Source organism: Symphalangus syndactylus, chromosome 1, assembly GCF_028878055.3.
Source record: "Symphalangus syndactylus isolate Jambi chromosome 1, NHGRI_mSymSyn1-v2.1_pri, whole genome shotgun sequence".
NCBI lineage: Eukaryota > Metazoa > Chordata > Mammalia > Primates > Hylobatidae > Symphalangus > Symphalangus syndactylus.
This window is the reverse complement of record NC_072423.2, coordinates 35,584,676-35,607,073: the sequence shown is the minus strand read 5'-3', so window position 1 is coordinate 35,607,073 and position 22,398 is coordinate 35,584,676. Positions and strand designations below refer to the sequence as shown.

The 22,398-nt window shown below is 42.6% G+C and overlaps 1 protein-coding gene across 3 annotated transcripts; it reads left to right on the top strand.

Moving 5' to 3' along the window:
• The first annotated feature begins 827 nt into the window (after nucleotides 1-827).
• On the top strand, nucleotides 828-22,156 carry ELAC1 (elaC ribonuclease Z 1). Of its 3 annotated transcripts, none has more exons than XM_055298907.2 (5): nucleotides 1,535-1,694; nucleotides 3,679-3,854; nucleotides 7,898-8,062; nucleotides 17,593-18,060; nucleotides 20,502-22,156. In XM_055298907.2, the coding sequence occupies exons 3-5, from the start codon at nucleotides 7,906-7,908 to the stop codon at nucleotides 20,966-20,968; spliced, it is 1,092 nt and encodes a 363-aa protein (XP_055154882.2). In that variant the 5' UTR covers nucleotides 1,535-1,694; nucleotides 3,679-3,854; nucleotides 7,898-7,905; the 3' UTR covers nucleotides 20,969-22,156. The 3 variants fall into 3 exon arrangements, with proteins under 3 accessions (XP_055154891.2, XP_055154882.2, XP_063496076.1); XM_063640006.1 differs by having other exon boundaries at nucleotides 2,005-3,854; XM_055298916.2 differs by lacking the exon at nucleotides 3,679-3,854 and having other exon boundaries at nucleotides 828-1,694.
• Nucleotides 22,157-22,398: the final 242 nt, after the last annotated feature.

Below are 22,398 nucleotides of genomic sequence, written 5' to 3'. Positions count from 1 at the left end.
GTATGCAAACATTCATTAATGTGCCACTGCACTCTATCCTGGGTGGCAGAGTGAGACCCCGTCTCAAAAAATAATAAAAATAATAACTGGCAGGGCACGGTGGCTCACGCCTGTAATCTCAGCACTTTGGGACACTGAGGCGGATGTATCGCTTAACCTCAGGAGTTTCAGACAAGCCTGGGCAACACAGTGAAACCCCATCTTTACAAAAAAATAAATAAATAAATAAATAGCTGGGTGTGGTGGCTTGCCTGTAGTGCCAGCTACTTGGGAGTTTGTAGTCCTGTAGTCCCAGCTACTGATACTTGGGAGGCCGAGGTGGGAGGATTGGTTGAGTCCGGGAGGAAGAGGTTGCAGTGACCTGAGATCGCGCCACTGCACTCCAACCTGGGTGATAGAGTGAGACCCTGTCACAAACAAAATAACCCCAAAACCAGGGACCGTGACAAATTTTAAAAATCTCTCAGCACCAAAAATAATACCATCCACAAAGTCAGAGCTCCATTAATATTGGAATAAAGGTTAAAAGAGCCCAATAAGTAGATCAATTAATGATTTTTAAACAAGTGGCGGTCTCTCTGTCCTGGTGGTTTCAAGAAACACCACTCCGATTCCTATTTTGAAGCCGCTGGATTTTTTTTTTTTTTTTTTTTACATAGTTTCCCTCTGTCGCCCAGGCTGGAATGCAGTGGTGCGATCTTGGCTCACGGCAACCTGCACCTCCCGGGTTCAAGCGATTCTCGTGCCTCAGCCTCCCGAGTAGCTGGGACTACAGGCGTGTGTCACCATGTCCAGCTAATTTTTTTTTTTTTTGTATTTTTAGTAGAGACGAGGTTTGCCATGTTGGCCAGGTTGGTCTCGAACTCCTGAGCTCAGGCAATCCGCTCCTCTTGGCCTCCCAAAGTGATGGGATTACAGGTGTGAGCCACGGCGCCCGGCCAGCTGCTGGATATTTTGACAACCTCAAGTACATTGAGCACGAAATCGGTGCATCTGGCAGTACACAGGAGCTTGAAATACTTTTTTTAAAGTTGTTATTCAAACTGAAGGAGTTTTTCCCTGTGGTCTGTAATCGCCACATGCCCGTTCTGTATACAGCCAGCCTGGGCTTTTCCAGCCACGTCCGCTACCTAAGAGAACACCAAGGCTTGGAGTGAGTACGGCGCAATCAGCTTCAGATGTTAAGCAAATAGTCCCACCTAGAGTAGGAAAATGGAATATGGACGGGACTTTACGAAGGTGCATGGTCAGGCAAAGGATCCTAGTGGATGAAAGACAGTAAAGATTCATCCCAACCAAAAACCAAAAATGACACATATGTATGAGCAAAACATCAGGAAGAACACTCTTGTGTGGAAAATATTACACGGAAAACAAAAGAAGAGTAACTTTTTCCCTTTTGGTTTATCCTGCTCTGGTCCTCAGGGCCATAGCCACCACCTGACACACAGCGACCTGGGAAGGAGGGAAACTCAATCACTGCCCTCGCGGCCCCGGGGGAGCCCGGAAGCGCGCCCAGAGCCAGGACCCGCGCGGGCGCCACCGAGCGCGGACCTCCCTCGCATCCTAGAGCGGCCGCGCGGGACCCGGCCGGCGGCGTACTTCCGCCCGGGCGCATTGTAGGCCCGCGGACAGCTGGGCCAGGGTGCGGGCCTGCACCTCCCTCGGCTCCTGGCGCGGGCCTCGGGGAGAGGGTGAGTGCGGTAGGGCATACCAGAGGGGGGCGGGCGCGCTTCCTCAGGACTCGCCGGCTCGACCAGGCACGGCCCGGCGCTGGGGACCTAAGCCTGGGGAGCGTCCGGGAGCGAGGACGCGCCTCGTTCACCGCCCCGGGCCGGAGTCTCGGCGGGCCGGAGCCTCGGCCGCCCGGCGCCGCCGCACACCCGGCAAGGCTAACACGGTCTCGTAGGGGAGCCTGGGCTCTCCAGAGGCCGGAAATCTGGCCTCTGGACCTGCCTGTGCCTTGGCCTCTTACTTTCTGCCGCCCGGCCCCGGTTCTTTCAGCTCTAAGATGGAGGACGGCGATATCTGCCCTAGGCACACCACAGAGTGATTGCAGGGTTGACACTGCCTGCCTGAAAACGAAGGAGCGCCGGTTCTCAACCCGGCAGCCAGTAGAATCGCTTGGGAAGCCTCCAAATGTTGATGCCCCATCATCACCGGGGAATTGTGATCTGCGGCCAGGACCGAGATCCACGGGCCCAGAGTGAAATGACAGTACTGTGATCACGACTGGAATACGCACTTTGCCGAACGTGGATCACAGTCTTGAGAAAGCAAGCAGCTGGGTTTTTGTTTTGTTTTTTTTCCAAGAAGACAGGGACCTAATCTGGTTTGCTCGCATTTAATTCTTAGTGCCTAGAATGGTGCATGTCCCAAAACATGCACCATTGATTAAATAATTTTTGATTACTTCCCGACCTGTTTGGAGGGTTTTCATTATATTTGTTTTTAAATTATTATGGAAACCTTCAAGTCATATATGAAAATTGAATAGTATACTGAACTCCCAATTCAGAATCAGTTCTGTTTCATCTGTTACCCTCTCCCCCACTGTAGTATTTTAAAGCAAATCTGAAATGTACCATTCCATCTGTTACCTTGTTCATGTTTATAAAACACAATAACACCGTTTTAAGAGATAAAGCCATTATCAGTGTATTAGCATTTCATTTTACCCTCTACTATCCAGTCAGCATTTACATTTTCCTAGTTGTCTCTCTCCTCTTACCCAGTTTGTCCAAATCAGTATCCAAACAATCTACACACGTTATATTTGGTTGATGCCTCTTAGATCTCTCTTAATCTTTTTCCCTCGCTCTTTATTTTGTTCCCTGTATTTTACTTGAACAAGTCATTTGTACGGTTCACGTTTTCTACATCCAGGATTTTGCTTTTTCCATCTCTGGTATCCTTTAATAAGCAGGTATTTAGACCTGCAGCCTTTTTCAGGTCAGGTTCTATTTTTTGGCAAGAAAACTTAATGGGGGATTACTGTGTTTTTCACATTGTATCACACGAGGAATTAGATAGCATCTTGCCTCTCTTTGTGGACCTTTTATGTACAAGTAGCACCATAGGGTAACAATTGACCAGGGAATGCCAGCAAATACATGCAAAAGAAATGAGAGAATATCACCTTTTGGCAACCCCTAATGAAATAATGGATCCTGGCAATGATCACTAGTGGCTGTTAACGTCAGAAAGAGAGACAGCTAGACAATGCGTGCTGCCTAATGGGGGTACTTCCATTAGACAGCACACCGTTTGTCTTATCAAGTATTCTTGGAATAATGGGGGTGGTGTGTATAGGTGAAACATGATTGCCTGTGAGTTAACAGTTGTTGAAGTTCAATGATGGGTGTATGGCATTACATTGTGCTAATCTCCACTTCTGTATGTGTCTGAAGTTTTTCAGAATAAAACTTTTTTTAAAAAGATTGATTAGTTGAGTACTGAGTTTAGGTCAGCCTGATCCATACATTGCAGTTCTCTGTTAGCCTTTCACTAAATGATCCTCAAATCGGACTCCATGTTAGGATCACAGGAGAAGGCTTTTTATTTTATTTATTTATTTTTTAATACTAAAACATGTCTCACTTGCAGAATTTCCTATCTAAGTGTTCTGAGATGGAGTCCAATTATTGATACGGTTTTTTGTTTTGTTTGGGACTACAGGTGTATGCCACCATGCCCAGCTAATTTTTTATAGAGACAGTCTTGCCATGTTCCCCAGGCTGCTGTTGAACTCCTGGCCTCAAGCCATCCTGCCACCTCGGCCTGCCAAAGTACTGACTTTACAAACAGGAGCCACCATACCTGACCTTCACTGATATGTTTTAAAAGCTCTCCAGGTGATTCTAAAATGCCCCCGGTACTGCTGATCTAAATCCATTATTTGTTAGGGATGACAAAGTGATTATATTCTATTATTCCTTCTGCAGTTAATTTGCCTTTACAAATGTTAACTTTCTGCATTCTGTTTATTCTTACCTATCTTGCAAATCAATAAGGAAGCCTCTGCAAATAAAGCTCCTTTATTATCAGAGGAAGACTTGATCTTGGAGGTGATAATGTAGAGTAACACATGAAAGGGATGTTAGCAATAACCTCAACGCTATGCTTAAGGTAGAGATGCACCACCTTATGTATGAGGGTTGGCGGCAGGAAATATGGGGAGGGACTGTTTCCCAAAATGGAAGGGAAGACTAGGCAGTGTGTAGTTAGAGAAGCATGTTTGGCCGTATGACACATTTCCAAAAAAAAAAATCATCAGCATTAAGTAAATATAAATTTAAAAAAATTAAATAAAATGCCACTCATTGAAACATAATGCAAAAGATTTAAAAGAAAAGTTAATCCCCCGCACAACCCCCACCCCATCACTTTAATCACCCATGAGATAACCCATATTAACAGGATGGTGTGTATCCTCTCCCACATCAGACTTTCTCTGTCTTACATAAATGTAGGGGTTTGGGGTATTGTTATAAAAATGAGATCATACCATAGCCATCTGTAACTTTTCTCCTTGTCATCCCTCCACGACAGTAGTTACAGAAGACTCTATTAGCTGCAGAATAAATAGTTGATAGAATAAATAATAGCACAAATGTACAATAAAATATTCAGCCATTTTCCTATTGATATATTTGGATTGCTTTCATATTTTAGCCACCTTGAGAGCACCACAATACACGTCATTTTACATAGATCTTTATTATTTGGGTAGATTATGAAAAATGGGATTACTGGGTGAAAGCATATAATTATCAACAGCATCATTATTACTGGTAATATATATTCCAAATTATTCTCCCAAAGCATAATTGCAATTCATAACTTTGTCACCATTAGTTTGTGACAATACCCATTTACCCTCATCCCGGTTAGCACTGATTAGCATTGCTCCATTGATATTTGCCTGCCAGCTGATGTGTGGTAAATGGTCTCTCTTTTTTTGTTTGTTGTGAGAGTGGGTCTTGTTCTGTCACGCAGGCTGGAGTGCAGCGGTGAGATCACAGCTCACTGCAGCCTTAACCTTCCAGGTTCAAATGGTCCTCCTGCCTTGGCCTCCTGAAAAGCTGGGACTATAAGCACATGCCTCCATGTCCAGCTGATTTTTGTTTTTTAATTTTTTTGTAGAGACAGTGTCTCACTATGTTGCCTAGGCTGTTTTCAAACTCCTGGGCTCAAGCAATCCTCCCACCCCAGCCTCCCAAAATGCTGGGATTGCAGGCATGAGCTACCGTACCCAGCCTCTTTGTTCTTTGTTTTGCATTCCACTAACTACCTGGAGACTGAACCCTTATCTTTTATTTATTAATTTAAATTTTTTAAATAGATACACAATAGTTGTTTGAACCCTTTTCATGCTTATAGGCCATTTGGATTTCTTCTGTGATATATATATATATATATATATATATATATATATATATATATATATCTCCTTTGCCTGTTTTTCCATTGCACCGGTATTTTTGTATTTTGTATTTTGAATGCATTTGCATAAACTTTTTTTTTAGGAGCATTAACCCCCTGTCATAAGGGGGTCCAAACTATTTTTTTCAGGTTTTCTTTTCTTGTCCTTTGACTTTGTGAGTCTCGATATATATAAAAGATTTTATTTAGTGAAAATGTCTGTTTTTAAAATTTCTGGATTTTATGTCTTGCCAATAAGGGCTTCCCATCTCCACAGTTAAGGGTATAAACATTCTCCTAATTTTTTTTGAACATGTTATTGGATTTTTTACATTTAAATTTCTTAACTATGTGAAGTGTATTTTTATATACAATGCAAAGTGAGCATCTTTCTTTGCTTTTTTCTCTGCTAGAACAGCCAATTATGTCAGTGCCATTCGTTAAAGAAACCACACTTTTTACACCTTTGTTATATACTGTATTGATTCCGATAGGTAGTTGGTTTATTTCTGAACTTTCCCTTCCCTTTTACCTCTATTTTTGTGCCAATATTATTGTATGTATGTATGTACATATGTATTTATTGAGACAGAGTCTTACTCTGTCACCCAGGCTGGAGTGCAGTTGTGCAATCTTGGCTCACCACGACTGCTGCCTCCCAGTTTCAAGCAATTCTGCTGCCTCAGCTTCCCGAAGTAGCTGGGACTACAGGTGTGTGCCAGCATGCCTGACTAATTTTTGTATTTTTAGTAGAGACAGGGTTTCACCATCTTGGCCAGGCTGGTCTCAAACTCCTGACCGTAGGTGATCCACCCTCCTCAGCCTCCCAAATTGCTGGGATAACAGGCATGAGCCACCGTGCCCAGCCTATTCTATTTTAATTATGTCAGATTGCTGTAGTAAATGTCAATACCTAGAAAAGCACGTCACTACTCACTGCTTTTTGGAATTTTCTCGCCCCTTCTCAGACATTTATTTTTTCTTCCATATGATTTTTGGATTGTTTCTGTTCCAAAATAAATCCCACTGGAAATCTGATAGAATTTGCACCAAATACATCTACATTAGCTTAGGAAGGATGAACATCTCTGTGATATCAAGTCATCCTATCAAGGACATAATGTGTATCTCTTATTCGTGTGAATCTTTTGGGTGCTGTTCCTTTCCTGCTAACTTTATTTCTGGTAATTTTGTTTTTGCTCTTGGAATGGGCTTTTTCCCCCATTTCTGTTTTTATCTTGTTATTGCTAAAACTGAGAAGAGTTATTGAAGTTTTTGTATATTTTATATCTAGCTGTCGGTCAAATTCTCTTATAGTAGTTTTTCTTAAGCTTATTTGTTGTCTTCCCTGCCATCAATGTGGATAATCTATAATCAGTCGTGTATAAATTTCAGTTCATTCTAATGTATTCTGTTTGATACACATCTTGCATCTCAGAAGTATATCAGTGATGTCAGATGTACCTAGAAATAGTGAAAGGAATAGTGCCAGGAGTTGGAATAAACCTGCACATTCAACAGGTTGTTGCTGATCACTTAAAATAGCAGAGTCCCTAGTCCTCGTGAGTCATGGACCATGTCATGTAGGGAGTGAGACATTTGTTCAGCATTATTGTGAAATATCAGCATGACTATAGAGCATCATAGAGCATTACTGTTATGATTGTTCAGAGAAAGGGCTGATCATTATGGGCATCAGAGACACCATTTGGTGAGCATCATTAAATACCATCTCTTGCCCAGTATCTCAACTAGAGTTGTTGTTGTTTAATGTTTATTAGAAGGATTTTTTTAAAAAAATTAATAAGTAGAAAGTACAGAGAGTTCCCATATACTCTCTTATCCCTCACCCCTCAGTTTCCCCTTATTAACATCTTGCATTAATGTGGTATATGTTCAGAGGCTTAAGAGCTCATGAAAAAAATGAAAAGAAAAATGTGCTACATGTGTTACAGTTGATAAGCCAATACTGATACACTGTCAACTAAAGTTTACATTAGAGCTTATTCACTTTAGTGGTGTTCATTCTGTGTACAGTTGACCAATGTATAATGACATATGTCTGTCTTACTGTATCATACAGAATTGTTTCACTGCCCTAAACATCCCCTGTGCTCCGCCTGTTCATTCTTCCTTATCTCCCCCTGTATCACTAGCAAGCACGATTTTTACTGTCTCCATAGTTTTGCCTTTTTGAGAACATCATATAGTTAGAATTCAGCTATAGTTTTTAATTGCCTGGGTTTGGTTATTTTTGTTTGTTTGGGTGTGTGAACGATTATACAAGATTTGTCAACTTGTAGTTTTAGCCAAGTTATTAAAATCTTACTGTGGATATGTGTGGAATACTATGAGAGACCAATAATCCAGACTGTTCTAAATAACCAAAAAGTAATAATAACGATAAATATTACAGGAATGTGTTTTTGGTACAGTGATATGAAATAATCCCCAGATGATCTTTCTGTTGCAGGGTGGAAGATGTCTATGGATGTGACATTTCTGGGGACGGGTGCAGCATACCCATCTCCAACCCGGGGTGCCTCTGCTGTGGTCCTTCGGTGTGAAGGCGAGTGCTGGCTCTTTGACTGTGGTGAGGGAACACAGACACAGCTTATGAAAAGCCAACTTAAAGCAGGTTAGTGTGCCTTCAGCTATCTCGTTAAGATTTTTTTGTTGTTCTGCTTCATTTTCTTGGCTCTCCTTGGACATTTTGTTTAGAAACAGCCCTGATGGTTGCATCCCACTTCAATGCTAGACCCTGGTGAGACTTCGAAGGCCCGCAGGCATCTGGCCACGTCCACTGAACTTCATTTACTTATTTACTTGCTTTTCATTTATCCTGTAGATGCTGAAAGCAAGGATTCATGTAGGCTTGGGGTTTGGGAAATGTCATGGGATACACTGGGCATATTAGATGGACACTGCCTTAGCAAGGAAGCAGTGTACATACTTACCTCCAATGGGAGATAGTTTTCATGAGAGGATGCAAAGGGTAGGAAATGTTTGGAGGAGGGAGATGCTCTTTTCCTCTTGGGGTTATCAGGGTAAACTTCTCAGCGAGGTTGACATGTGGGTTGTCAAAGGAGGAGGAGGAATTTCAGGGCTGAGGAGAAGAAGGGCATTTCAACCAGGGGGAATGGAGTGAGTAGAGGCCAGCATCTGGGAGATAGAGCAGTCCAATGGTGAAAAGCTTCAGCTTGGAGTCAGGCAGACCTGGGTTCTAGTCCTGGCTGTGTCTTGGGCCTGTGACCTTAGCATATCAACAAACTTCAACTTTACTTTCCCCATCTTGAAAATGGGGATAAAAAGTCTACTTAGAAAGGGTGTTATGAGAATTACATGTAATCATTTATTCTCTGTGTGATTGCATCTTTGTCAGTTAAATCTTAGCTCAGATGCCATCTTCTCAGAGGCTTTCCCAAATCCTCCTGGATTAAGTAGTTCCTCTCTCACCTCAGTCATTCCTTTACTTTGTCCTATTTTTATTGACTTCTTAGCATCATCAGTATCTGAAATTATGTTATTTAGTTTGTTTCTGTGTTCTTTATCTCCCTATACTGTAAAGTACATTCCATGATCATTTGTATACCTAGTAGATGCCTAGTTATATCTGTTCAACTAGGCATCTACTAAGTATATAAATGATCATGGAACTTACTTTACTTTAGTGAATAGATAAGACGTTTAGCAACTTAGCACAGTGCCTCTCACTTATTAGGTCTTGATAAATAATATTGAAGTCATTATTCCTACAACTCATCACAGTACCTGGCACTTGGTGACTAAAGGAAAGATACTTCTAGTGTTCAGGGATCTCTTGGTCTGGTGATGGAAACTGACATGCAAACAGACAGTAATCCATCATGTAATATGATAAGTAGAATAATGGAGGTATTTTCTAAGTACTTTGGAGCACAAAGGAGGGGGAAGTAACTGACCATTCATTAATAGAAGGCATCCCAGAGATTGTTAACAGTTGAGCTAGGATCCGAGAGATACATAGAAGTTTTTGTGAGAGAGAAGTTGAGATGGACATTGAGGGAACAGACAACAAAGTGAGCAACAAGTAAGGAAGTTTCCAGGAAAGAACCGGCATGTTGGGGAGCATTGAGTACTTGGCTAGGCTAGATGGAACTAAGAATGCTGAAAAGGTGAGGGCTGACTGTGAAGTCCTCTGTAGCATAGTAAGATATTTAGACTTTATTGTTCTACTGGGAAAAAGGAACCATTCATGTTTTTAAGGGGGGAATAAGGCAATCTTGTTTGTGTTTTAGGACCGAGTTTTCTGATGGCACATGTATTGGGAGAGAGAGAGAATAGCATCAGGGAGACCAGTTCCAAGGCAATTGCAGTTCACTTGTATCAGTTCATTTTCATACCACTATGAAGAAATACCCAAGACTGGGTAATTTATTAAAACAACAACAAAAAAAGAGGTTTAATGGACTCGCAGTTCCACATGGCTGGGGAGGCCTCACAATCGTGGTGGAAGGCAAAGGCAGAGCAAAGGCATGTCTTACATGGTGGCAGGCAAGAGAGCATATGCAGGGGAACTGCCCTTTATCAACCCATCAGATCTCATGAGACTTATTCACTGTCATGAGAACAGCATGAGAGAACCTGCCCCCCATGATTCAATTACTTCCCACTGGGTCCCTCCCATGACGTGGGGATTATGGGAGCTACAATTCAAGATGAGATTTGGTTGGGACATAGCTAAACCATATCATTCCACCCCTGACTCCTCCAGAACCTTATGTCCTCATATTTCAAAACCAGTGATGCCTTCCCAGTAGTCCCCCAAAGTCTTAACTCATTTCAGCATTAATTTAAAAGTCCACAGTCCAAAGTCTCATCTGAAACAAGGCTAGTCCCTTCCACCTATGAACCTGTAAAATCAAAAGCACGTTAGTTACTTCTTAGATACAATGGGGGTACAGGCATTGGGTAAATACACCCATTCCAAATGAGAGAAATTGGCCAAAACAAAGGGGCTATAGGCCCCACCCAAGTCCAAAATCCAATAGGACAGTCAAATCTTAAAGCTCTGAAATGATCTCCTTTGACTCCATATCTCACATCCAGGGCATGCTGATGCAAGAGGTGGGTTCCCATTGTCTTGGGCAGCTCTACTCCTGTGGCTTTACAGGGTATAGCCCACTTCCTGACTGTTTTCATGGGTTGGCGTTGAGTGTCTGCAGCTTTTCCATGCACACGGTGCAAGCTGTCAATAGATCTGCCATTCTGGGTTCTGGAGGACAGTAGCTCTCTTCTCACAGCTCTACTAAGCAGTGTCCCAGTGGCTATGTGTGGGGGCTCACACCCCATATTTCCCTTCCACACTGCCATAGTAGAGGGTCTTTGTGAGGGCTCCACCCCTGCAGAAGACTTCTACCTGGACATCCAGGTGTTTCCATACATCCTCTGAAATCTAGGCGGAGGTTCCCAAACCTCAATTCTTTACTTCTGTGCACCCGCAGGCCCAGCACCACATCCAAGCTGCTAAGGCTTGGGGCTTGCACTCTCTGAAGCAACTGCCTGAGCTGTACCTTGGCCCCTTTAAGCCACGCTGGGATGCAGGGCACCAAGTCCCAAGACTGCACAAAGCAGCAAGGCCCTGGGCCCAGGCCAGGAAACCATTTTTCCCTCCTAGGCCTCTGGGCATGTGATGGGAGGGGCTGCTGTGAAGACCTCTGACATGCCATGGCAACATTTTCCCCATTGTCTTGGTGATAACATTTGGCTCCTCATTAGTTACACAAATTTCTGCAGCCAGCTTGAATTTCTGCTCAGAAAATAGGATTTTCTTTTCTATTACATCATCAGGATGCAAATTTTCTGAACTTTTATGCTCTGGTTCCCTTTAAACATAAGTTCCAATTCCAAACCATATCTTTGTGAATACATACAAGTGAATGCTTTTAAGAGCACACAAGTTACTTCTTGAATGCTTTGCTGCCTAGAAATTTCTTCTGCCAGATATCCTAAAGCATCTCTCTCGAGTTCAAAGTTCCACAGATCTCTAGGGCAGGGGCACAATGCTGCCAGTCTCTTTGCTAAAGCATAGCAAGAATCACCTTTGCTTCATTTCCCAATAAGTTCCTCATCTCCATCTGAGACTACCTTAGCCTGGACTTTTTGGTCAAAACCATTCAACAGGAAATTCCGAACTTTCCCATGTCTTCCTGTCTTCTGAGCCCTCCAAGTCTCTAGGAAGTTGTAAACCTTCCCACATTTTCCTGTTCCTTCTGAGCCCTCCAACCTGTTCCAACCTCTGCCTGCTACCCAGTTCCAAAGTCACTTCCACATTTTCAGGTATCCTTATAGCATTATCCCACTCTACCAGTACCAATTTACTGTATCAGGCCATTTTCATACTGCTATGAAGAAATATCCAAGACTGAGTAATTTATTAAAAAAAAAATGAGGTTTAATGGACTACTTGCAGTTCCACATGGCTGGGGAGGCCCCACAAACATGGTGGAAGGCAAAGGCAGAGCAAAGGTATGTCTTACATGGTGGCAGGCAAGAGAGCATGTGCAGGGGAACTCCCCTTTATCAAACCATCAGACCTCGTGAGACTTACTCACTGTCATAAGAACAGCATGAGAAAACCTGCTCCCATTATTCAATTACTTCCCACCGGGTACCTCCCATGATGTGGGGATTATGGGAGCTACAATTCAAGATGAGATTTGGGTGGGGACACAAACCATATCATCACTGTGTATGTGTGTGTGTGTGTGTGTGTGTGTGTGTGTGAGAGAGAGAGAGAGAGAGAGAGAGAGAGAATGAGGATGTTGAAGTATAGAGATGGAGATGAGAGATTCAATGTAAGAGATACTTGTAGAGCCAAGAGGAGATGGTCACTGAATGTCTAGTGTGCGAGGAAGTGAAGAATTAATACAAGTTACTGATGGTGATGTCCTGGACCTAGAGAAAAAGTCAGGAAAAGAGTTGTTGGAGGAAGGAGCTAATGCATATTGTTTGGGACATATGGCCTTTAGGTAGGTACAATTGAACCATAATTATATACTCTCTTGTGTTGAAACTTTGAGATAATTCAGGTGCTATTCTTTGCTTTTCTTGGATCATACAGAGATTCCTTTCATAAGAACCTTCATGAGAGCCCTCTGGACAGGCACAGGCCAGAGTAGAGACTTGATAGTTAACATTTTAGACAGTAGGAGTTGAGGTGGCAAGGTGTACTAAAATAGAAACAAGAAATTGTTAAGTGTGAGTACCAGAGGTTTGGCTGTGGGGATACATCTTTTTATTTAATACTTGTGTTAGTTATCTGATACTATCTAATAATGCATAACAGATTATAAATTTAGTGGCTTATTTGCATTTATTATCTCCTAGTTACTGTAGGTTAGGGAGTTTGGGCCTGGTTTAGCTAGGTTTTCTGCTTCAGGGTCTCACTAGGCTACAATCTAGGTGTTGGCTGGGGTTACAATTTCATCAGAGGCCCAACTGGGGAAGATTCTGCTTCTCAGCTCTTTCAGGTTGTTGGCAGAATGCTTACAGTGGTAGGACAGTCCACCCTGAGCTCCTTGAGTTCTCTGCATTGTAGGTTTCTGCTTCATGGTAGCTTGCTTCTTCATAGCCAGCATGGGAGAAGGAGACTCTAGAGTAAGTCTGCTAGGAAGTTATGTCCCATAACATAATCACACTGCATTCTTGTGCCATATTCTACTGGTTAGAAGCAAGTCACAAGTCCCAGCGACACTCAAGGAGAGGGGATTGTAGGACGTGAACACCAGGAGGTAGGGGCCACAGGGATCACCTAAAGTATCCACCACAAGTATATTTTACAGTTCATTTATATATGATTTTTTTGTTGTTGTTGTTGAGACAGAGTCTTGCTCTGTTGCTCAGGCTGGAGTGCAGTGGTGCGATCTCAGCTCACTACAACCTCTGCCTCCCACGTTGAAGTGATTCTTATGCCTCAGCCTCCTGAGTAGCTGGGATTACAGGCACTCACCACGACACCTGGCTAATTTTTTTGTATTTTTAATAGAGATGGGGTTTTGCCATGTTGCCCAGGCTGTTGTCAAACTCCTGAGCTCAGGCAATCCATCTGCCTTGTCCTCCCAAAGTGCTAGGATTCAGGTGTGAGCCACTGTTCCCAGTCTATATAGGATTTAAATAAACAGTTGGAGTTGGGCACAGTGGCTCATGCCTGTAATCCCAGTATTTTGGGAGGTCAAGGCAGGAAGATCACGTGAGGCCAGGAGTTTGAGACCAACCTGGGCAACAGAAAGAGACTCCATCTTTACAAGAAATAAAAAAGCCAGGTGTGGTCCCAGCAGGAGGCTGAGGCAGGAGGATCCTTTGAGCCCAGGAGGTCAAAGCTGCAGTGAGCCATGATTGAGCCACTGCACTCCAGCCTGGTGACAGAGCAAGACCCTGTCTCAACAAATAAATAAACATAAATGCATGCATTCATACATACAATTGATAAATCTAATCTTGGCCAAAAAAAACCAAACCAAAACAAAACAAAACACAACCCCAAAAGCCCAAAGGAACCTTTAGTTTACTGCATTTCTATACGCTTAGAAAAAAAATTTCTGAGGCTGGACATGGTGGCTCACGCCTGTAATCCCAGCACTTTGGGAGGCCGAGGCAGGTGGATCACGAGGTCAGGAGTTTGAGACCAGCCTGGCCAACATGGTGAAACCCCATCTCTACTGAAAATACAAAAATTAGCTGGGCGTGGTGGTGGGTGCCTGTAAACCCAGCTACTTGGGAGGCTGAGGCAGGAGAATCGCTTGAATCCAGGAGGCAGAGGTTGTGGTGAGCTGAGATTGTGCCACTGCACTCTAGCCTGGGTAACAGAGTGAGACTCCATCTCGAAAAAAAAAAAGAAAGAAAAATTTCTGGCCTTAGAGAGGAAGGTGAGATAGTAATCCTAGGGCATTACCTTTGACTCTCTAGTACTTCAGATGCCCCTAGTCTCAAACTGGAATGCAGCACCCTCAGTACATACTAATTTCTCTCTATAACCTATTATGGACCTATCATTATTTGATTCATTGAAACCCTTCCAGCTTGTACTACCTCTAGGGATAATGGATATATTACATAGTGGTGAAGTCTGGGATTTAATGTACTCATCACCAAATAATGTACGTTGTACCCATCAGGTAACTAATCATCCCTCACCACACCCCCCTGCCCCCCGCCACCCTCCCACTCTTCCAAGTCTTCCATGTATATTATTCTACACCCTATACTTATGTGTACACATGAAATGATTATTAAAAGTATTATAAGAGCATGATTTTTTAAATGATATAAAAAGTATAAATGCTTATTGTAAAAATTCAAACAAAACAGAAAAGTGTAAATAAGAAAAGTCCAAGTCTCCCCCATAGGTGCATTTTCTATGTATATAGATATGGTGATAGTATGGGAGTGTGTGTGTGTGTATAGTTCTGCATACATAGAATTATACTGCTCTTGGCATAACCTGCTTTTTTTTTCAACTGAGCAATGTATACAAACAATATATTGCAGCTTTTCCAAATCCAGTAAATATACCTATGTCTTCATTTTTAGAGAATGCTCAATATTCCACTCCTCTGTGGATGACATATTCCCCCATAACTTCCTTGTTCTCAAGGGAAAGGGAACTCAGGCATTTTTGTGTCTTCATTTGAGAGCTTCCTCATACCTTTGATAATTGTGGTTGCCATTCCTTCTCCCTTTGAAATCAGGTTTCTTGAAAAATGAAATATTTGTCTCCTTGAAACTGTGATAACTGTAGGAAGCAGTTTTTCACTTAATTTGCCTCACTTCGAGTTCACAGGTTGTTTTGGTATTCAGTTTGGCTTTGTTTTAGAGTGGTTAGGGAAAGGGCCCAGAAAGTCAGATGCTGGCAGTTTTTAGGCCACTGGGGGATCTGGACTCAGTGACTGCTATAGTTCTTTTTTTTTTTTTTTTTTGAGATGGAGTTTCACTCTTGTTGCCCAGGCTGGAGTGCAATGGCCTGATCTCGGCTCACCACAACCTCCACCTCCTGGGTTCAAGCGATTCTCCTGCCTCAGCCACCTGAGTAGCTGGGATTACAGGCATGCACCATCACACCCAGCTAATTTTGTATTTTTAGTAGAGGCAGGTTTTCTCCATGTTGATCAGACTGGTCTCAAACTCCCGACCTCAGGTGATCCACCCACCTCAGCCTCCCAAAGTGTTGTGATTACAGGCATGAGCCATCGTGCCTGGCCCTATTGCTGTAGTTCTTTTGTCTGCAGAGTCCTCAGGTCACTCATGGAGGTGGCTTGGCAACCCGGACAGCGAGATGGGGGATATGAGGGATTCAGGCGGTAAAAAAACAGCAAAAAGGAGCATATTGAGAAAACTTCTAGAGTGCCTCCTGGGGATTTGCAAGGTCCACAATCAGCCTGTGCCAATCTATTGTTCTCTGTTGCTGGAGCCTGGGCTTGGATGTAGTAATTCTGGGAAGACTTGCTTGGAGAACACTTGATGTTATAGAACAAATCACATTACAGTAAACTCTTCCTGTTCTTTTATGGTATCAATAAACTGTTTCTGTATGTTTATAGCATCAAATGTTTAAAATAGGTGGGCCTTGAGCAAAGGACCAGAAGTCTCTTTTGTACTAGATATGTGTTAATTTTGGTTGTTACTTTTGAAATGTCATGTGGTGCGTCTCAGAAAATGCTGATGTGGCATCCTGCCATATTCCAGCAATAAATTCAGTTTACCATTGGCTAAACCAAGTTATAACCTAAGCCAGTATGCACTGAAAAAGCTGTTCTGTTAGTTCAGACTGAAAGGAAGAATGGACCCAAGTACCCTTACATAATAGCTTAGGGGATCGGCCCTCCTGCATTCTGGCATCTGTTGCCCACCTTCCTTCTCAGTTCCTCACCTTTTTCCGTCTCCTACCTCCCTTTTCCCCTCCCTTCCTCACCCTCCTTCCTTTTTCTCCATCTTCTTCAACCTCACCCAGACAAACAGGCCGTGACTTGATTGGTTAATCCCTGTCTGGTATAGGGAGTCTTTAAAAGGCAATTTTGGGTTCAGGCACTGGTCCAGTCAGTGGGAGCCAGTGGAACATTTTATTTTCCTGGAATATATGTTTGCTTTTCTCAGAGGGAGCAGTAGGGGGCAATGTAATTGCTAGATGCTTTTGATACTTGAGGCCTATCTATTTAATAGTTAAGTGAATTATTTTGGTACACCTGTATATTTTACTTGGTTTTTTTTTTTTTTTTTTGAGACAGTTTCGCTCTTGTTGCCAAGGCTGGAGTGCAATGGCACAATCTTGGCTCACCGCAACCTCCGCCTCCCGGGTTCAAGTAATTCTCCTGCCTCAGCCTCCTGAGTAGCTGGGATTACAGGCATACGACACCACGACTGGCTAATTTTGTATTTTTTTTCAGAAGAGATAGGGTTTCTCCATGTTGGTCAGGCTGGTCTCGAACTCCCAACCTCAGGTGATCCTCCCGCCTCAGCCTCCCAAAGTGCTGGGATTACAGGCATTGAGCCACCGTGCCTGGCCTACTTGTTTTTTTATGTGACAGAAAATGTACGAAAATACTCTGAAAACTGCAAAACTATGTAATATGAAGATGTTTTATGAAAAATGTTATCTTATTGAAACCATCTAGTGGGGCTAGGCACAGTAATCCCAGCACTTTGGGAGGCCAAGGTGGGTTAATTGCTTAAGGCCAGGAGTTTGAGACCAGCCTGGGCAACATAGCAAGACCCCATTTCTACAAAATTAAAAAAAAAAAAAAAAGCCAGGTATAATGGTAGGGTCTGTAGTCCTAGCTACTTGAGAGGCTGAGGTGGTAGGATCACTTGAGTCCAGGAGGTCAGGCTGCAGTGAGCTATGATCACGCTACTGCACTCCAGCCTGGATGACAGAGCAAGACCTGTCTCTTTAAAAAAAAAAAACTATTAAAAACAAACAAACAAACAAAAAACCATCTGGTGAAATAAAGCCTGTCTTCTTGTTTTTGGAATCATGTAGCAAAATGTAAATGAATAAGTTTATGATGATAAGTAGGACTTTTAAATTCAATTTACTATTTTTAATGTAAATTGTTAGGCTTGTTTCAGATAGCTTTGTATGGGTTTTTAGTTAATGAAAAATTTCCAAATGTATTTCTCTATCTCAATCAAAAGGGAGAATTACCAAGATCTTCATCACACACCTTCATGGAGACCATTTCTTTGGCCTTCCGGGGCTCCTCTGCACAATCAGCCTGCAGAGTGGCTCCATGGTGTCCAAACAGCCTATTGAAATCTATGGCCCTGTAGGGCTTCGGGACTTTATCTGGCGAACCATGGAACTCTCTCACACGGAGCTGGTCTTCCATTATGTGGTTCATGAACTGGTTCCTACAGCGGATCAATGTCCTGCAGAAGAACTAAAAGGATTTGCGCATGTGAATAGAGCAGACAGTCCTCCCAAAGAGGAACAAGGAAGAACTATCCTATTAGACTCAGAAGAAAACTCATACCTTCTGTTTGATGATGAACAGTTTGTTGTAAAAGCATTTCGCCTCTTTCACAGAATTCCCTCATTTGGGTTTTCAGTCGTGGAAAAGAAACGCCCAGGTAAACTCAATGCACAGAAACTTAAAGACCTTGGTAAGTGTTTTTTTTTGTTTGTTTGTTTTTTTCCCCGCTTCTCATCAATAGGGCTCCTGTTGACTGAAGCTATAAGAAGTGTCATAGTAAGGCCAGGAGTGGTGGCTCACGCCTGTAATCCTAGCACTTTGGGAGGCCGAGGTGGGAGGATCACTTGAGTTTGGGAGTTCAAGACTAGCCTGGGCAACATGGCGAAACCCCATCTCTACTAAAAATACAAAAAGTAACTGGGTGGGGTGGCATGTGCCTGTAGTCCCAGCTACTTGGGGGGCTGAGGCAGGAGGATCGCTTGAACCTGGGAGGTCAAGGCTGCAGTGAGCCAAGATGGTGTTACTATACTCCAGCTTGGGTGACCAAGTGAGACTCTGTCTCAAAAAAAAAAAAAAAAGTGTCATAGTAAGCTTCCACTCCTCTATCACAGGCCTAAAACTGACATTTTCTCCACTTAGTCCCTTTGCCCAAAGTTTGCTTATTAAGGAAAATCCATGGGGCCAAAAAATGCTATTTAGAGCAAAAGCCAAGTATACATTTGAATCCTGTCTTCAGCTCCCTGGATCCACATTCTTAGTCTGTCTTCATCTGATACTATCTTGGTTGGCAAGGTGATTTGGGTGGTAGTGGTGGTGGTTTTAGGTCCAGGCTTTATTTTTTCATGTCTTCCCTTTGATATGTGTTTTTGATGACATCTTTGGTCTGAGAATTTTTGCCATCATTCTTAACCTTACAGCTGCAACCATGTGCTTTCAGAGTTTCCTTCTGTATCTACTTTGCTTACTAATTTAACCTTGATTAAATTAATTTGGTATTCAAAACCCTGTGCCTCAACCAGTTTTATATATCAGGGTTCATCATAGTTGAAAGCAAGCATACAGAGGTGGGCTTGGGGTTTATCTAAGGCTTCACACCTCCTCCATGCTAAGCCAGCATGCATGAGGGGATCTTTTCAGCACCTCTTGCGAGGTAGAGTCCAGGTACGTTATATCTCCAGCGTCACTGCCTTCACGGGCATGCTGTGGCAGTGCCTGTAAAAAGCATGGTAGCATTTTGTGTGTGTTTGTTTTTTTTATTTATGTGATCTCTTCCTCAACTAAAACAAAATGCTAGATAATGAGGAAAAGTGACTTAGGCCAAGGGTATTTTTATTACCTGAAAGCCTGTGGAAACACTATTATATTTGGAAACTTTAAACAAGATCTGTGTTGGAATTGGTGGTCATATTATACTAGTTTGTAAGTATTGTCCATAGTGATGATCAGGTCTTATTTTAAATTAATATGAGATTTTTTTTTTTTTTTTTTGAGACGGAGTCTCGCTCTGTCACCCAGGCTGGAGTGCAGTGGCGCGAACTCGGCTCACTGCAAGCTCCGCCTCCCGAGTTCACGCCATTCTCCTGCCTCAGCCTGTCCGAGTAGCTGGGACTACAGGCGCCCGCCACCATGCCCGGCTAATTTTTTGTATTTTTTTTAGTAGAGACGGGGTTTCACCGTGGTCTCGATCTCCTGACCTCGTGATCCGCCCGCCTCGGCCTCCCAAAGTGCTGGGATTACAAGCGTGAGCCACCGCGCCCGGCCTTAATTTAAGCCCACTTTGATAAATGTGGAACTGCCCTTGTCTGCCAAGAAGACTAATAATGTACAATTGCCTGAAAAAATGCTCCTTGATCTCGTAATACAAACAATCCCGCTAACAATTTTTTTTTTAAGTTACTTTGTAGGTACTTGTTTTGACTAGGTGTTGATTATATCTTTTTTTTTTTTTTTTTTTTTTTGAGGCAGTCTCACTCTGTTGTCCAGGCTGGAGTGCAGTGGTGTGATCTCAGCTCACTCACTGCAACTTCTGCCCGCTGGGTTAAAGCAATTCTTGTGCCTTGGCCTCCCATGTAGCTGGGACTATAGGTGTGCACCACTACGCCCGGCTAATTTTTTGTATTTTTAGTAGAGGCAGGGTCTCGCCTTGTGGCCAGACTGGTCTCAAACTCCTGAGCTCAAGTGATCCGCCTGCCTCGGCCTCGCAAAATGCTAGGGTTACAGGCATGAGCCACTGCACCCAGCCTGACTATATCACTATTTAAATGCACTCTCAAATTTTACCCAAAGGTGAGCTTATTAAATAAAGCACTCTCAAAAACTGTTGTTTCTGTGCACAGCAGAGAATCAAGAATGTTATAGTGACTACAATAAGGTCCTAGCAATACTTAGGAGACTAAAAGTTGTCTGACATGTATGCATGGGAAATGTGTTAAGTACTAAGGCATTGCTAGTATCAATCAACACTGAAATTTTTAAAATGTATAAATAATTCCAGTTTTCCACAAGTAGTAAAACATTTATAACAATTACGGATGCCTTTTCCATTAGCTATTTGCAATGCTGTTAAAATAGACTCTTGAAAAGTCATAAATTCCATTCCTATGATGTAATGTTATCTGCCTTCATCATTAGGTGTTCCGCCAGGTCCTGCCTATGGGAAGCTGAAAAATGGAATTTCTGTTGTTCTGGAAAATGGGGTTACAATTTCTCCCCAAGATGTCTTAAAAAAGCCTATTGTTGGAAGAAAAATCTGCATATTGGGTGACTGCTCTGGGGTTGTGGGTGATGGAGGAATAAAGCTGTGCTTTGAAGCAGACCTGTTGATCCATGAAGCGACCCTGGATGATGCCCAGATGGACAAAGCAAAGGAGCACGGCCACAGCACACCACAGATGGCAGCAACATTTGCAAAGTTGTGCCATGCAAAGAGGCTGGTTCTGACTCACTTCAGTCAGAGGTACAAACCAGTTGCCTTGGCCAGAGAAGGAGAAACAGATGGCATTGCAGAACTAAAAAAGCAAGCTGAATCAGTGTTAGATATCCAAGAAGTGACTCTAGCAGAAGATTTTATGGTGATAAGCATTCCAATCAAGAAATGAAACCAGTGTTCCTGCGTACACACTGACATGTCTGTGAATATGTTACTGAACCTATAGTCCAGTTTTTTATTTCTTGTTTTAGTCTGAAATTATTTGGGCCCTAATAATCCTAAAAAGAATGGAGCTGCTCAGTATTTAAAGGGAGCAAGCTTTTTGATAATAAACCTTTTTAGAGAAAAAAAACCCCAGCATCCTTTTTAAAGTCCAGATTTGTCAAAATGATAGACTATTCAGGTGTACGTCTTATTTTGTGCTACTACCACAGATAGCCAATATTTCATGCAGTCCTGGGCTTAGCTTCTGCCCAGCTTTATTGCTGCTATTGGCAAAGAGCACAGGACTCAGCCCTCGTGGCTAAAAATGGTATCTTGGCAGTTTGTATTGAATCTGTTTGTGTTATTAACAGAAGAGGGAGAAATGTCATGAGACGTTGGATACGCAGGATTGACAATAGCATGACCATAACTTTGCTGGAATACTGAATGCAGGATTTGGCTAGGTGTTTATTTTAACATTTTATTAAACTTTCTATTTGGCTCTTAACCCATGGTTCTCAGCTGGGGTGACACTGCTCCTCTAGAAGCAGGTTTGAAATTATGGGTATGTTTTCTTGTCACAGTGATTGAGTAGGTGGTGATAGTGGTGGTACTACTACTACTGGTATTTAGTCAGCAGGGATCAGGGATGTTAGATGTCCTGCAAAGTTTTGGTCAGTCGTATACAATAAAGAATCATCTCACCCCGAAATGCAAATTGCAGGCCCATTGAGATACACAGCAAGTTAAAGTTTATACTCTTGATGTGAATATAGTTTACCAAAATTAGTGACATAATGAGTCGAATTACTAGGTAAGTCAAATCCTAAAGAGTGAATATGTTAGAATTGTAATGTCATACCAAATAACATTCAAAAGAATTGAGCCATCAAGTGAAGCTTATGAACCTGGAGGTAAAAAATGCTTATCTATTAAACAGGTTTCATTTATGTGTCCCTATTAATAAACATTATTTGCTCCACAATGTTTCTTAAAACATGCTCCATGGAAAGCTAGTCTTGAGTGCTGATTCACTCAGAGGGGCTCCTCAGTCAAGTCAGTTTGGTAAACACATTATTGCTGTCTGTCCTTCTAGGAGTGGTGTAGCGCCCATCAACATATTAAAAACAGTATTGCTTCAAATGATCATAAACCAGTGTTTGATGCCAGAAATACCTGATCCCAGAGTCCCATTCTGTGACGTGTGGTGGTACCTCTGTGTGGTCTGGAGCAGGTAACTCACTCTCTGAGTTTCTTCAGCTTGTTCATTTCAAAAATGGGAAAAACAGTAAGACCCATGTCATAGATTGTTAAACAAGACAACATATATAAGGAGCGTAGCACATTGCTTGAAGGTGTCGAGAAATCCTGCAGTACAGAGGCCTGTCAGCTCTA

What these genes read in the sequence shown, in the direction of transcription:
- ELAC1 (XM_055298916.2), top strand. Translation starts at nt 7,906, where the DNA reads ATGTCTATGGATGTGACATTTCTGGGGACGGGTGCAGCATACCCATCT. An exon ending in GAAAAGCCAACTTAAAGCAG is followed by an intron (nt 8,063 to 17,592) that starts GTTAGTGTGCCT and finishes CTCAATCAAAAG; the next exon opens with GGAGAATTACCAAGATCTTC. An exon ending in ACAGAAACTTAAAGACCTTG is followed by an intron (nt 18,061 to 20,501) that starts GTAAGTGTTTTT and finishes CTTCATCATTAG; the next exon opens with GTGTTCCGCCAGGTCCTGCC.